A 14,371-nucleotide genomic window follows, 5' to 3' on the forward strand; every position below is an offset into this window, starting at 1 on the left:
TGTCCACTCTGGTAGGCTGTTTTGGAATCAGTCCAGATTTCAGACGGTTTTGTTGGCTCCTAATAGATGGCTGGCTTTTCACTGTAACCATTTTTGTTCAGATTGAAGCCCTTAAATGTGGCAATCTGCAATCTCATATGTTTTGTTTTGATTCTGACAAAGCCACTGTTTTGAGTAAACGTGACAATAAGACTACATCAGTATGGTTAATCAGTATGGCAGTATGGTTAATCAGTATGGCAGTATGGGTATTGAACATGTCCAATATTTCCATTGCATGTTAAGGGCTGACTGTTTAATTGCTTGCGCTTGCAACCAAATTTGGAGCTCTAGACAGTCTCTACATTTCTGAGTAAAGAGTCACTTCAGTCAGGATGGATACTAATAAAAGCAGTGGAACATTTAGTAATACAACTCAGGTCAGACTTTTCCTTGAGACAACAAGAAGACAGTCATGTAGAATTTGTCAAATAGATTAATCAAAAGTGTATTGTACCGCTGTTTCCTATGTAATAAGATAGAGACCTATAAATTGTATGTTACAATGATCTGCAATCGAAAAGTCACTGATTGGCATGTTTTCTGCAGCTTCACGGTGTCTTGAGGGTCGTCATGGAGCCCCTGCTCGGAGACATGCCATTGATCGGAGCCCTGTCAGTTTTCTTCCTGAAGAAGCCTGTAAGTATTGGCAGTCATTTTGACTTATTCTAGAACTACTGCAGTGGTTGGAGCCACTGAGGAGGGAATGGTCAGCAGACCGCTGGATGTGAAGGACGTTGCATTGAGCTCCTGTTCCAGAAAGCCCATTTCCCACCAAGCCTAATTATAATTAGGCTTGCAGCCCAAATGGCTACCAATTCCCTTTATAGTGCACGACTTTTGATGGGCCCTGGACAAAAGTAGTGCACTTTATAGTGAATATTGTGCTATTTGAGATTCAGCCTTAGTCCATAACCTGCTCTTTAGCAGCTGTCTTCATGGGTCAGCATGTGTTATAGATTGAGGGTTTGATATGGGGTCCCTTAGGAGGATGATACATTCCAGTAAAAGGACAATGAGGGGCACTGTAGCTTCCTGTTGGATTCATTACAGCTGAAAACATAATGAACTGGTGTACAATAGCTTGGATATATTTCCTAGATGGGTAATAATACTCAGGTCTTATTTTAAACAGACCCAGTTTCAGGCGGTGTTGATTACCAGTCCAGTAGTCACACGTCATTTGTCTTTTTGACAAAAGAGGTTTTATTTTTAGGGGTGTGAAGTTATGGGTCTCAAGGAGCATTGCTGTGTTGTTATTGTCAAGATATGGGTCGTATCGCCTCTGTGTCTGGGTCGTATCGCCTCTGTGTCTGGGTCGTATCGCCTCTGTGTCTGGGGAGTTTGGGGAGAGCAGATTTGCTTTGTCTATAGCCTCCTCTGTGCTCTTATGCTGTCGAGGCTGCGTCTTTCTCATTGGGTAGGATTTCTATAGACTTTCCTCTATGCTCATTGCCTTGTTATTACTCAGTAAAGGTCTATGGTTAAATCAGCCGGACATCCAGTCTATACCATCTCATACAACTCTCCCCTCTTGGCCTAATACATCTTAACCCCTTAATGAACTACAGTCAGTTAGTGTTGGACCAGTGCTGTGAGCGGAGTTGAATTATTTCTTGCCAGTTTTTAGTTAAATTTGATCATCTTCACACAGTCCAGTCTAGTCTTGATGACTACAATAGCATCCTGCATTTTCCCAGCCAGTCTATAACTGTACGCTCATTGTAAAACATACTAACAGTGAATTGGATTATCAGAGCTGTGATGCACTTATATAGTATAATACAGTACAGTTTGAATAGATATGTTGCATCAGGGATAGAGACTGTCATCATCCCTATAAACACAGACCAGGCTGAGGCAGAGCCACAGTTATTTCCCCCTGATGTAGTCAGAGGCCTGGTTAGAAGTCCTGGGATAAAGACTGGGGTGTAATGAGAGTCCTTTAGAGTGACAGACAGCCATCTAAGTCTGTTTTTAACCTGGTCCAAGATCTGTTTGTGCTGTCTTGACAGATCTGGGACCAAGTTAGACTGCTATAGAGCACATGGTTATTGTCCACAATGGCCTCTGACCTGTGGTCCAGTCATGGAGACTTTCTTAAGAATGAATGTAAGGTCCACCCCTCTACACTGTCTTGAATTTGTTTTTTAATTTACCGCCCCTTGAAGAAGGTATTACCTGTAAAGCGTTGTGCCTTCATACTCCTCCTGCCCTTCTACCCTGACAGTCTATCTGTCCCCTGAGTTGTGTAGATGTTTGTTCTCAGAGTTACCATCAGTGAGGTATGACAGCCTTTAGGACTGGCTGGTAACCAGTGCCCTGTCTGGGCTGGAGGCGAGGGAGGAGCGTGCCAAGAGTGTGGTGGAAATGTGAGCAGCGTTGCTGTGGCTACGTAGCGTAGTGGCTGTGTGTTTGAAAGTAGAGCAGAGCAGCCAGCCAGGATAAAAGGCCTCACCAGGACTGTTTGATGCTGCAGCATTCTCCTGCCATGCGGTCATAACCAAAGAGGAAACCACCTTTTCTTTCCACTGACTAACGGATGATATTTGTTCAACCCAATGTAATTACAGTGAGATACCTATCGTGTGCTCTCATCTATAAACAGCACTGAATGTTGTTGTTGTTAAAACAATTATCTTTGGATAATCAATGTTTTTTACTGGTACTTGGTTGTTGTTGATAAGAGTTATGACTTAGTTAGTACAGCCAAGTACAGTATGTTCCAGTGTTGTACAGAAGGCTTAGTGACAGGGCCTGTGCAGAAGCCCTTGCGTGTTCATGTTTGTCTGTTCCTGTAAGCTCTGGCACGGTGTGGTGGTGTGGCCTGTTCTGAAGACTAAGTGGTGCACACAGGAAGTGCACGCACGCTCTGCCACCCCGCCCTGCCTTGCCAGATAAAAGCCGGTAGCGGTTCGTATTGCTGTGCAGCCTACATGCCAGTCAGCCAGCCACTGCTCTTTATATCAGTCAGAACAATGGAGCAGGCTGTAAAACAGGCAGTAAAACTCATTTGTGTCAGTATCTGGAGATAGGAAAATCATCGTAAATGCCCTGCCCATGTCTTCAACAAATGATGAGAGCATCATCACAAGCTAATGTTCCTTCCCTTCATCTCGATCTCACGTTCCTTATTGTGTCCTGTTTTTTTGTTATGCATTTTGGGTTAAGGCATCATGTGCCACTCCTTGCATGACAAGACAACAAGGAAATATACAGTGAGCTCCAAAAGTATTGGGACAGTGACAAATGTTTTGGCTCTATACACCAGCATTTTGGATTTGAAATTGATATATATTTTTTATTTAACCTATATTTAACTAGGAAACTTAGTTAAGAACAAATTCTTATTTTACAATGACTGCCTACCCCGGCCAAACCCTCCCCTAACCCAGAAGACGCTGTGCCAATTGTGCGCCGCCCTATGGGACTCCCGATCACGACTGGTTGTGATACAGACCGAGATCGAACCAGGGTCTGTAGTGACGCCTCTTGCACTGAGATGCAGTGCCTTAGACCACTGCGCAACTCAGGAGCCCAAATAGCTATGAGGTTAGCTTTTTTTTTTGTATTTTCATCCATATCGGGTGAACTGTTTAGAAATTACAGCACTATTTGTACATAGTCCCCCCCCATTTTAGGGGACCAAAAGTGTTGTTAAAAATTCACTTATGTGTAGTAAAAAGGACCTTATGTGAGGTTTTTGGTCCCATATTCATAGCACGACTACATCAAGCTTGTGAATAATGAGTGAGAAAGTTACAGACGAACAAAATTCATAAGCTAACCTCTCACCATTACATTAACGGGGGACGTTAGCATTTTGGGGGGGTATGACATTTGTGCTTCTATCTGTAATCATGGTAGCATCTATATTCATGTAGAAGTGTTTAGGGACATATTCTATTGTTATTTACAATGAAAGGGACTCCAAAATGACACATTATTTACCATTTAATTTCTATTGGGCACAAAACAATCTTAAATGAAATCAAAACAGCAAATGCATCCAACAAATTTGTAGTCACAAGATTAATGTAGTCATTGCGTGCTAAGAATATGGGACCAAATACTTCACTTTTTACTACTTAAATACACATGTAAGTGAATTTGTCCCAATACTTTTGGTCCCCTAAAATGGGAGGACTGTGTACAAAAAGTGCTGTAATTTCTAAATGGTTCACCTGATATGGATGAAAATACCCTCAAATGAAAGCTGAACGTCTGCCCTTTAACCTCAGTCATTGTATCATTTCAAATTGCTGGAGTACAAAGAAAAACAATACTTTTGGAGCTCTCTGTAGGTGTGAATCAGCCTTTGTTCTCTGTGAAAGTCAGTTCAGTCCACTCTTCCTGGTCGTATTCTGAACAAGTAGGCATGCTTCTCATTTAAACATTACTGGGTTGGCTTGGGCTCATGTTACCAGAATTCAGGATACCTGAGTTTATCCTGACAGAGTTCTCTGGGTTGATGTTAAAAGTTGAATAACAGGATCATACTACAGCCCAACATGACGTGTTCACCGTGTGTAGCCTAGGGCTAGGTTATATTAGAGCTTTATGGGAAAGAATGTTGCTGTGTCACAGTCAGAATATAATCGTGTCAAAGCTTGTGCCTGCAGCTCTTGTTAGAATGTGGGAGAATACATGTTTGAATGTCGCCTCTGGTCTCTGGAAATGTTCCTTTGACGATTGACAAGCCTGAATTTAGCCATAGGCTATATCACGCTCTCTCGTTCCTTAGACACACATTCAGACAGTATTTTTTTAAGGTGTACTTGAACAGCTTTATTCTTCATACTAAGTACATCTGTGCTTATGTACGCTACAAGTCAAATCCTCATCTTAAATCCCACAAATGTTGACATTCTGATTTGCTTAATGGCCTGTTGCTCACCTTTGCAGATATTCTTAAGTGAACAAAGTTAGAAACGTAATCTCACCCTGAGTCCCCTGACACACACATCCCACAGTTCAGAGGCATATCCCTGACCACTAGCACATGAGACATGACATCATATTACCCCATGTTTGGTTTACTTCTATTTTGTTACCATGACAACTGGTAGACTGTTGGCGCTAGGAACACAAGCATTTTGCTACACCCGCAATAACATCTGATAAGTATGTGGATGCGAACAATAAAATGTGATTTGATTTGACTAATAAGTCCTTTTATGGTAAATAGGTTTTGACTATCCTAAATGATGTGGTAGGAAACGTTAATGTGACAATGCCATAATTCTTACCTAGTATTGGTTTAGGCCTACCCTCCATATTCAAACAGCATGTCTGTCAATGTTTTTATTTTTAGATACAGCGAACACTGAGTTCATTTGATGTGCTAGGTAATAGTCGTAGACTGCTTAACTATCATTACATTTTCTTTTATTGCAACTATGACTCATAAAGTAAGAGAGCATAGCCTAGATGGAGACATTCAGTGGGCAGGACTCCTGGCTTGGTTACTGGCACAGAGAAAGACATGGGCTGCATCCCAAATGGGATGCAAAAGTAATGCACTATACAGGGAATAGGGTGCCATTTGGGGTGCACAGACGAACCCAGTAACATAGCTAGCCAGGTCACGTTCCCATAGAGACTGTCACGACATAGCATTCTCAGAGTTTGATTCCTTCGTTTACGTCCCTGGTACACTGTCCAGTGCCTACTCATTCCTGAGCCTACTAAATGTTTGCCATTGTACTGAGTGGTTTTGCAGTCTGTGTAGTATTGTGATGCTTTAGTGCACTGTTGCTGCACACAGACTCTGGCATTGTCCTGAAAACTTCTAGTTGGCGTTACAGTATTTGTTTTGTTTTCCAATCCGCACTAAGAATGTGTCCCAAATGACACTTTATTCCCTGGTTAAAAACTCTGGTCAAAAGTAGTGAAAAGTACTACATATGGAAAAAGGGTGCCATTTAGGATACAGACTATGCTTGCCACATACTGTACAGTCTACAGTCATCCCTTCCATAAAACCTGTGCAGAATGAACAATTACTGGTTCGGTATAGTTTGCCCTTTGTAGTGAGAATCTTAGAAGCCTTATCTCTCTCTCCTGGGCCTGCACTGTATTGCATTCTTTTTGAGAATGCTAATTTTCCTCAAATTGCTTTTCGCTTTAGACAGCATTTTTAAAGTTAATGTCCGTGTTCACTGTTCAGGTCAAAGTGATAACTGTCTTACTAGGTACTGGAGTGGTCATTATAGGAGTCTTCAAAGATATGATGAAAGTAGATAACATCTTCTGTTATAAAGTAGAAATCAATGCCTTGCTCTGGAACTGTCAGTTAGAACCAATTCGAAATAATGTCTTTTGGAGAGTATTTTTTTTCTTTCTTTCTGCTGTGAATAAGTGCACTGTTGTTTCATTAGGAAACTGTACTCCTCACGGACAGAGAGCTTTCATTAGCTGTTGTTTCATTAGGAAACTGTACTCCTCACGGACAGAGAGCTTTCATTAGCTGTTGTTTCATTAGGAAACTGTACTCCTCACGGACAGAGAGCTTTCATTAGCTGTTGTTTCATTAGGAAACTGTACTCCTCACGGACAGAGAGCTTTCATTAGCTGTTGTTTCATTAGGAAACTGTACTCCTCACGGACTGAGAGCTTTCATTAGCTGTTGTTTCATTAGGAAACTGTACTCCTCACGGACAGAGAGCTTTCATTAGCTGTTGTTTCATTAGGAAACTGTACTCCTCACGGACTGAGAGCTTTCATTAGCTGTTGTTTCATTAGGAAACTGTACTCCTCACGGACAGAGAGCTTTCGTTAGCTGTTGTTTCATTAGGAAACTGTACTCCTCACGGACTGAGAGCTTTCATTAGCTGTTTCATTAGGAAACTGTACTCCTCACGGACTGAGAGCTTTCATTAGCTGTTTCATTAGGAAACTGTACTCCTCACGGACTGAGAGCTTTCATTAGCTGTTGTTTCATTAGGAAACTGTACTCCTCACGGACTGAGAGCTTTCATTAGCTGTTGTTTCATTAGGAAACTGTACTCCTCACGGACTGAGAGCTTTCATTAGCTGTTGTTTCATTAGGAAACTGTACTCCTCACGGACAGAGAGCTTTCATTAGCTGTTGTTTCATTAGGAAACTGTACTCCTCACGGACAGAGAGCTTTCATTAGCTGTTGTTTCATTAGGAAACTGTCCCCTCACGGACTGAGAGCTTTCATTAGCTGTTGTTTCATTAGGAAACTGTACTCCTCACGGACAGAGAGCTTTCGTTAGCTGTTGTTTCATTAGGAAACTGTACTCCTCACGGACTGAGAGCTTTCATTAGCTGTTGTTTCATTAGGAAACTGTACTCCTCACGGACTGAGAGCTTTCATTAGCTGTTGTTTCATTAGGAAACTGTACTCCTCACGGACTGAGAGCTTTCATTAGCTGTTGTTTCATTAGGAAACTGTACTCCTCACGGACAGAGCTTTCATTAGCTGTTGTTTCATTAGGAAACTGTACTCCTCACGGACAGAGAGCTTTCATTAGCTGTTGTTTCATTAGGAAACTGTACTCCTCACGGACTGAGAGCTTTCATTAGCTGTTGTTTCATTAGGAAACTGTACTCCTCACGGACTGAGAGCTTTCATTAGCTGTTGTTTCATTAGGAAACTGTACTCCTCACGGACTGAGAGCTTTCATTAGCTGTTGTTTCATTAGGAAACTGTACTCCTCACGGACTGAGAGCTTTCATTAGCTGTTGTTTCATTAGGAAACTGTACTCCTCACGGACTGAGAGCTTTCATTAGCTGTTGTTTCATTAGGAAACTGTACTCCTCACGGACTGAGAGCTTTCATTAGCTGTTGTTTCATTAGGAAACTGTACTCCTCACGGACTGAGAGCTTTCATTAGCTGTTGTTTCATTAGGAAACTGTACTCCTCACGGACTGAGAGCTTTCATTAGCTGTTGTTTCATTAGGAAACTGTACTCCTCACGGACTGAGAGCTTTCATTAGCTGTTGTTTCATTAGGAAACTGTACTCCTCACGGACTGAGAGCTTTCATTAGCTGTTGTTTCATTAGGAAACTGTACTCCTCACGGACTGAGAGCTTTCATTAGCTGTTGTTTCATTAGGAAACTGTACTCCTCACGGACTGAGAGCTTTCATTAGCTGTTGTTTCATTAGGAAACTGTACTCCTCACGGACTGAGAGCTTTCATTAGCTGTTGTTTCATTAGGAAACTGTACTCCTCACGGACTGAGAGCTTTCATTAGCTGTTGTTTCATTAGGAAACTGTACTCCTCACGGACTGAGAGCTTTCATTAGCTGTTGTTTCATTAGGAAACTGTACTCCTCACGGACTGAGAGCTTTCATTAGCTGTTGTTTCATTAGGAAACTGTACTCCTCACGGACTGAGAGCTTTCATTAGCTGTTGTTTCATTAGGAAACTGTACTCCTCACGGACTGAGAGCTTTCATTAGCTGTTGTTTCATTAGGAAACTGTACTCCTCACGGACTGAGAGCTTTCATTAGCTGTTGTTTCATTAGGAAACTGTACTCCTCACGGACTGAGAGCTTTCATTAGCTGTTGTTTCATTAGGAAACTGTACTCCTCACGGACTGAGAGCTTTCATTAGCTGTTGTTTCATTAGGAAACTGTACTCCTCACGGACTGAGAGCTTTCATTAGCTGTTGTTTCATTAGGAAACTGTACTCCTCACGGACTGAGAGCTTTCATTAGCTGTTGTTTCATTAGGAAACTGTACTCCTCACGGACTGAGAGCTTTCATTAGCTGTTGTTTCATTAGGAAACTGTACTCCTCACGGACTGAGAGCTTTCATTAGCTGTTGTTTCATTAGGAAACTGTACTCCTCACGGACTGAGAGCTTTCATTAGCTGTTGTTTCATTAGGAAACTGTACTCCTCACGGACTGAGAGCTTTCATTAGCTGTTGTTTCATTAGGAAACTGTACTCCTCACGGACTGAGAGCTTTCATTAGCTGTTGTTTCATTTGGAAACTGTACTCCTCACGGACAGAGAGCTTTCATTAGCTGTTTCATTAGGAAACTGTACTCCTCACGGACTGAGAGCTTTCATTAGCTGTTGTTTCATTAGGAAACTGTACTCCTCACGGACAGAGAGCTTTCATTAGCTGTAGAGCTGCTTCCAAGTTAATGCATTTTAGCCATCGGAAATTCCTCTTCTCCTGATGAGTCACTGAGAACCGATCTTAAAGTGCTTTGAAATTACTCCCTATGTTTGGACTTTGATTTACTATTTGCCTACTCTATTGCTTCCCGTATTAAAACAGAGCTAACTCTTCAATATTGATTACTCTCTATTCTCAGTTTTGCCAATGTTTCTGCTTTGTTAAACTTGTATGTAACAATTTGAACTATTGCACTAATTGTGTCTGTCTAGTCTGTCCTCATTTCTAATCCGTTCATTACATTTCATTACAATGATCAGCTAGATGAGAACAGTAGCTGGATTAGAACCTCATAAAGATGTGCTGCAGTAGCTTTGTCATTCAGTCCTTAGGAGCCCAGTGAGTGATGCAGGAGACGCACAGAGCTAGAGCCTGCCCACCATATACATGTCCTCTCTGCATTGTACTGAAATAGCGAGTCTTATTGATTAGCAGTTCCATGGAGCAGGCTGCTGCCCTCTTAGTGAGAATGCTCTCCCTAAGTTTAGAGGACAAGGACAAGAGCTAGTTGTGGAGTCACTTTCTAAATTAAATGACTGTAATGAATTCAATGAAATAAAATGACTTGTGTTTGTGGTCCACAACATGTGTTCCTTGTATGGGTTTATCAACGTTTAGTTTTTTCTCTGTCATTCAAGGCATGTTTTCTTTTGTTCTTCCAGTTGCTGGATATAAACTGGACAGGCCTCACAAATATGCTGGACATTCCAGGATTGAAGTAAGTGACAACTGCAAGATTGCAAACCCTGCTTGTAATGGGTCTCGGTTACATGGCTTCTGTCAGCACTACCAAGCCCTTATCACTCTCTCTCACTCCAGATGGGTGGGGTGTAGGTTTGGGCCGATATATGATGAAATCTAATATCGCTATATTTGATATTGACGATATATTGTGATGTGCAAGACTATACTCTATTTGAACTTTACAAATCAAAACTGTGCAAATGTATGTTAGCCTGTCTTAGTATGTTGAAAATGAAGTCTAAATGAATGAACTAAGCCTATTTTTTTTCGCCATACAAAAGATTATTTAATGAGAATGTGACTATAATATTGTAAATACGCACACAATTTTCGGATATCGGATATCTCGACATTTGGAGTAACATATCGTAGAAGAGGTCTCCCCAAATTTCGCCAAATCTTGATGTAGGTTAGAACTGGCCTAACCCACAATATAGAGTGGAAAGTATTCAGATCCCTTGACTTTTTCCACATTTTATTACGCCTTATTCTAAAATTGTTCAAATTGTTTTTCCCCTCATCAATCTACACACAAGACCCGACAATGACAAAGCAAAAACAGGTTTTTAGAAATATTTCAGTTTTACATTTTTTATAAATTAGCTAATATCACATTTACATAAGTATTCAGACTTTTTACTAAGTACTTTGTTAAAGCACTTTTGGCAGCGATTAGAACCTTGAGTCTTGGGTATGACGCTACAAGCTTGGCACACCTGTGTTTGGGGAGTTCCTTCTGTTCTTTTCTGCAGATCCTCTCACGCTCTGTCAGGTTGGATGGGGAGCGTTGCTGCACAGCTATTTTCTGGTCTCTCCAGAGATGCTCAATCAGGTTCAAGTCCGGGCTCTGGCTGGGCCACTCAAGGACATTCAGAGAATTCTCCCGAAGCCACTCCTGTGTTGTCTTGGCTGTGTGCTTATGGTCGTTATCCTGTTGGAAGGTCCTGAGCGCTCTGGAGCAGGTTTTCATCAAAGACCTCTCTGTACTTTGTTCTGTTCATCTTTGCCTCGATCCCGACTAGTCTCCCAGTCCCTGCCGCTGAAAAACATCCCCACAGCATGATGTTGCCACCACCATGCTTCACCATATGGATGGTGCCAGGTTTCCTCCACACATGATGCTTGGTATTCAGGCCACAGAGTTAAATCTTGGATTCATCAGACCAGAGAATCTTGTTTCTCATGGTCTGAGAGTCTTTAGGTGCCTTTTGGCAAACTCCAAGCGGACTGTCATGTGCCTTTTACTGAAGAGTGGCTTCTGTCTGGCTGCTCTACCATAAAGGCCTGATTTGTGTAGCGCTACAGAGATGGTTGTCCTTCTGAAATGTTCTCCCATCTCTACAGAGGAACTCTAGAGCTCTGTCAGAGTGACCATGGGGTTCTTGGTCACCTCCCTGACCAAGGCCCTTCTCCCCTGATTACTCAGTTTGGCCGGGCGGACAGCTCTAGGAAGAGTCTTGGTGGTTCCAAACTTCTTTCTTTTAAGAATGATGGAGGCCACTGTGTTCTTGGGGACCTACAATCCTGCAGAAATTGTTTGGTACCCTTCTCCAGATATGTTCCTCAACACAATCCTGTCTCAGAGCTCCATGGAGAATGCCTTCAACCTCATGGCTTTGTTTTTGCTCTGACATGCACTGTCAACTGTGGGACCTTATATAGACAGGTGTGTGCCTTTCCATATCATGTCCAATCAATTTAATTTACCACAGGTAGACTCCAATTAATTTGTAGAAACATCTCAAGGATTATCAATGGAAACAGGATGCACCTGAGCTCAATTTCGAGTATCATAGCAAAGGGTCTGAATACTAATGTAAATAAGGTATTTCTGTTTTATATTTTTAATACATTTGCAAACATGTCTTAACCTGTTTTCACTTTGTCATTATGGGGTATTGTGTGTGGATTGTTTTAAACTTTAAACTCAGGGAGACTGAATACTTTCCAAAGGCACTGTAGGTATGGTAGGGAAATGAGTTCCGTATTGGTTTACTCAGAGGGTGTAGTCTACAGTTACAGTACACATTCATAGTAAATGGATATCTGTATTGTATCCTTGTGGGCATCCCAAATGGCACCCTATTACCTAGAGTGTGCACTATTTTTGGCCAGAGCTCTGAGTCCTGGTTAAAAAGTAGTGCACTATATAGGTAATATGTTGCCATTTGGGACATGCCTTGTTATCAGTCGAAATAGGCTAATAGATTAGAGGCAACAGTCTTTTAATGTGATCACCAATTACCAGGGATGGAGGAGGTAGAGAAGGGGAAAGGTATCTATATCATGAAGTTCATTGTGTCTGTGAGAGCCTGAAGGCTAAGGTTTACTAGGCTGTTTATGGCTCCTGTGTCAGGCTTGAAAACAGCTCTGTCCCTTCAGTGTTGACAGGTCCTGGTCAAAAGTATACACTATATAGGGAATTAGGATGATATTTTGGATGCTGCCCAGGCAGCGCAAACAGACAGGCGCTAGGGAACATTAACATGAAGGCCTCATTTATTTGGCGAGAGAGAGAGCCAGGTGGCAGCTTTCAGGGCTGGAGAGAGAGAGAGAGGGAGGGAGTGAGTGCACCCATTTGCGCATGCCTGTACTTGTATGGCACACGTATGCGTACGTGTTAGTAGCATTTTACTGTATGTCGGTAATGACACCATGGCAGGTATAAATGACTAACAGCCAGTCCGCTTTCTCAGACAGAGCTGCAGTCTGTGAGGGATAAGGAGGGAGAATGGTCAGCATAGCTCTCCCTGCTTGCGTCCCAAATGACACCCTATTCCCTATATAGTGCACTACTTTTGACCAGGGCCCATAGGGAATAAGGTGCCATTTGGGAAGCTGGCCCTGTAGCTGTGTGTTAAAAGTAGTCCTACACCACTGTGAGGTCACAGCACCATGAGGTCATGCATTTACAGCTCTATGCAAAGCAGCCATGTGGTGGAGGGCTGTAATTAGAGGACAAGAAGCCATCACATGGATATACTACTGGACCCCATAGCTTGTTTCAACATCTCACTCTTCAAGTTCTGTCAAATGCTGTCACTGTCCGCATGTTTTGCACTTATCCCAAAAGTGGGATCAAATGAAACACAGCTAAATGGACCAATGGAAATACAGTGTAAATACAGTTGTCAAGGGTAGTCTCCCTGAAAAATGGTGTTAGAAGTCACATGAGAAAAGGAAATGAGCAACTAACTGGGCGGCCGGTAGCCTAGCGGGTAGGAGCGTTGGGCCACGGAGAAGGTTGCTGGATTGAATCCCAGAGCCGACAAGGTAAAAATCTGCCGTTCTGCCCTTGAGCAAGGCAGTTAACCCCCAACAACAACTGCTCCCCGGGCGCCGATGACATGGATGTTGATTAAATCAGCCCCACGTACCTCTCTGATTCAGAGGGGTTGGGTTAAGTGCGGAAGACACATTTCAGTTGAATGCATTCAGTTTTGCAACTGACTAGGTATCCCCCCTTTCCCTGACCACGCAGACAGGATCCCCATTGTAGTGGGCCCTACAGCTTCCTTTGTTTATGATGAACTTTAAACTATAAATAGTCATCTAAACTGAGCTAGCCCTCCTCCTGAAAAGCCCCTGGAATCCCTTAGAGCTGCTATTAAAATTATTGAATTAATTAATAGATTAGAATGGGGATTATAACTAGTTTATTTTATCTAAGTGTTGATATTTATAGAAGTTGATGATGGAGTGGTCAGAGAAGTTGACATGTGATTCAATAGGTGGTTGTGTTTTGAAGCTTGGGTGGGAGATGTGTTAAAATGCTACAGTGAATGTTTGGCCATTTGAATATACTAAATTCAATGAAGAGCCATGCAGAGATACAGGTAACTGCCAAAATAAAGGAAACACTTGAGTAAATAAGGGATAGAAGGTATATTAAAACCAGGTGCTTTCACACAAGTGTGGTTCCTGAGTTAAGCAATTAACATCCCATTATGTTTAAGGTCATGTATAAAAATGCCCAGTTGCCCAAATTTTTAAGCTACTATGGCTAGAAGAAGAGATCTCAGTGACTTTGAAAGAGGAGTCTCAAAAGAGCATAGGGTGTTTAAAGGGTGTGTGTGTGTCATTCACCAGATCTCAACCCAATTTAACACTTATGGGAGATTCTGGAGCGGCACCTGAGACAGCGTTTTCCACCACCATCAACAAAACACCAAATGATGGAATTTCTCGTGGAAGAATGGTGTCACATCACTTCAGCAAGAGTTCCAGACACTTGTAGAATCTATGCCAAGGTGTATTGAAACTGTTCTGGCAGCTCGTGGTGGCCTAATGCCCTATTAAGTCACTTTATGTTGGTGTTTCTTTTATTTTGGCAGTTGCCTGTATGTTTAGGCCTATATGGCAGTGGTTTGATAAGTTCCCTGATCGAGGTCCACAGTTAAACAAATAAGTATGGTGCCTGAT

At 42.1% G+C, this 14,371-nt stretch overlaps 1 protein-coding gene across 3 annotated transcripts in view; it reads left to right on the plus strand.

Moving 5' to 3' along the window:
- Positions 1–14,371, plus strand: part of LOC106599471 (extended synaptotagmin-2-B) — a 48,109-nt gene that overhangs the window by 17,151 nt on the left and 16,587 nt on the right. For all 3 annotated transcript variants that reach the window (XM_014190726.2, XM_014190727.2, XM_014190728.2), the window contains exons 7-8: positions 589–678; positions 9,868–9,923. In XM_014190726.2, coding sequence (XP_014046201.1) covers positions 589–678; positions 9,868–9,923 — 146 coding nt within the window. The remainder of the gene's footprint in view (positions 1–588; positions 679–9,867; positions 9,924–14,371) is intronic.

This window comes from Salmo salar, chromosome ssa03, assembly GCF_905237065.1.
Source record: "Salmo salar chromosome ssa03, Ssal_v3.1, whole genome shotgun sequence".
Lineage (NCBI taxonomy): Eukaryota > Metazoa > Chordata > Actinopteri > Salmoniformes > Salmonidae > Salmo > Salmo salar.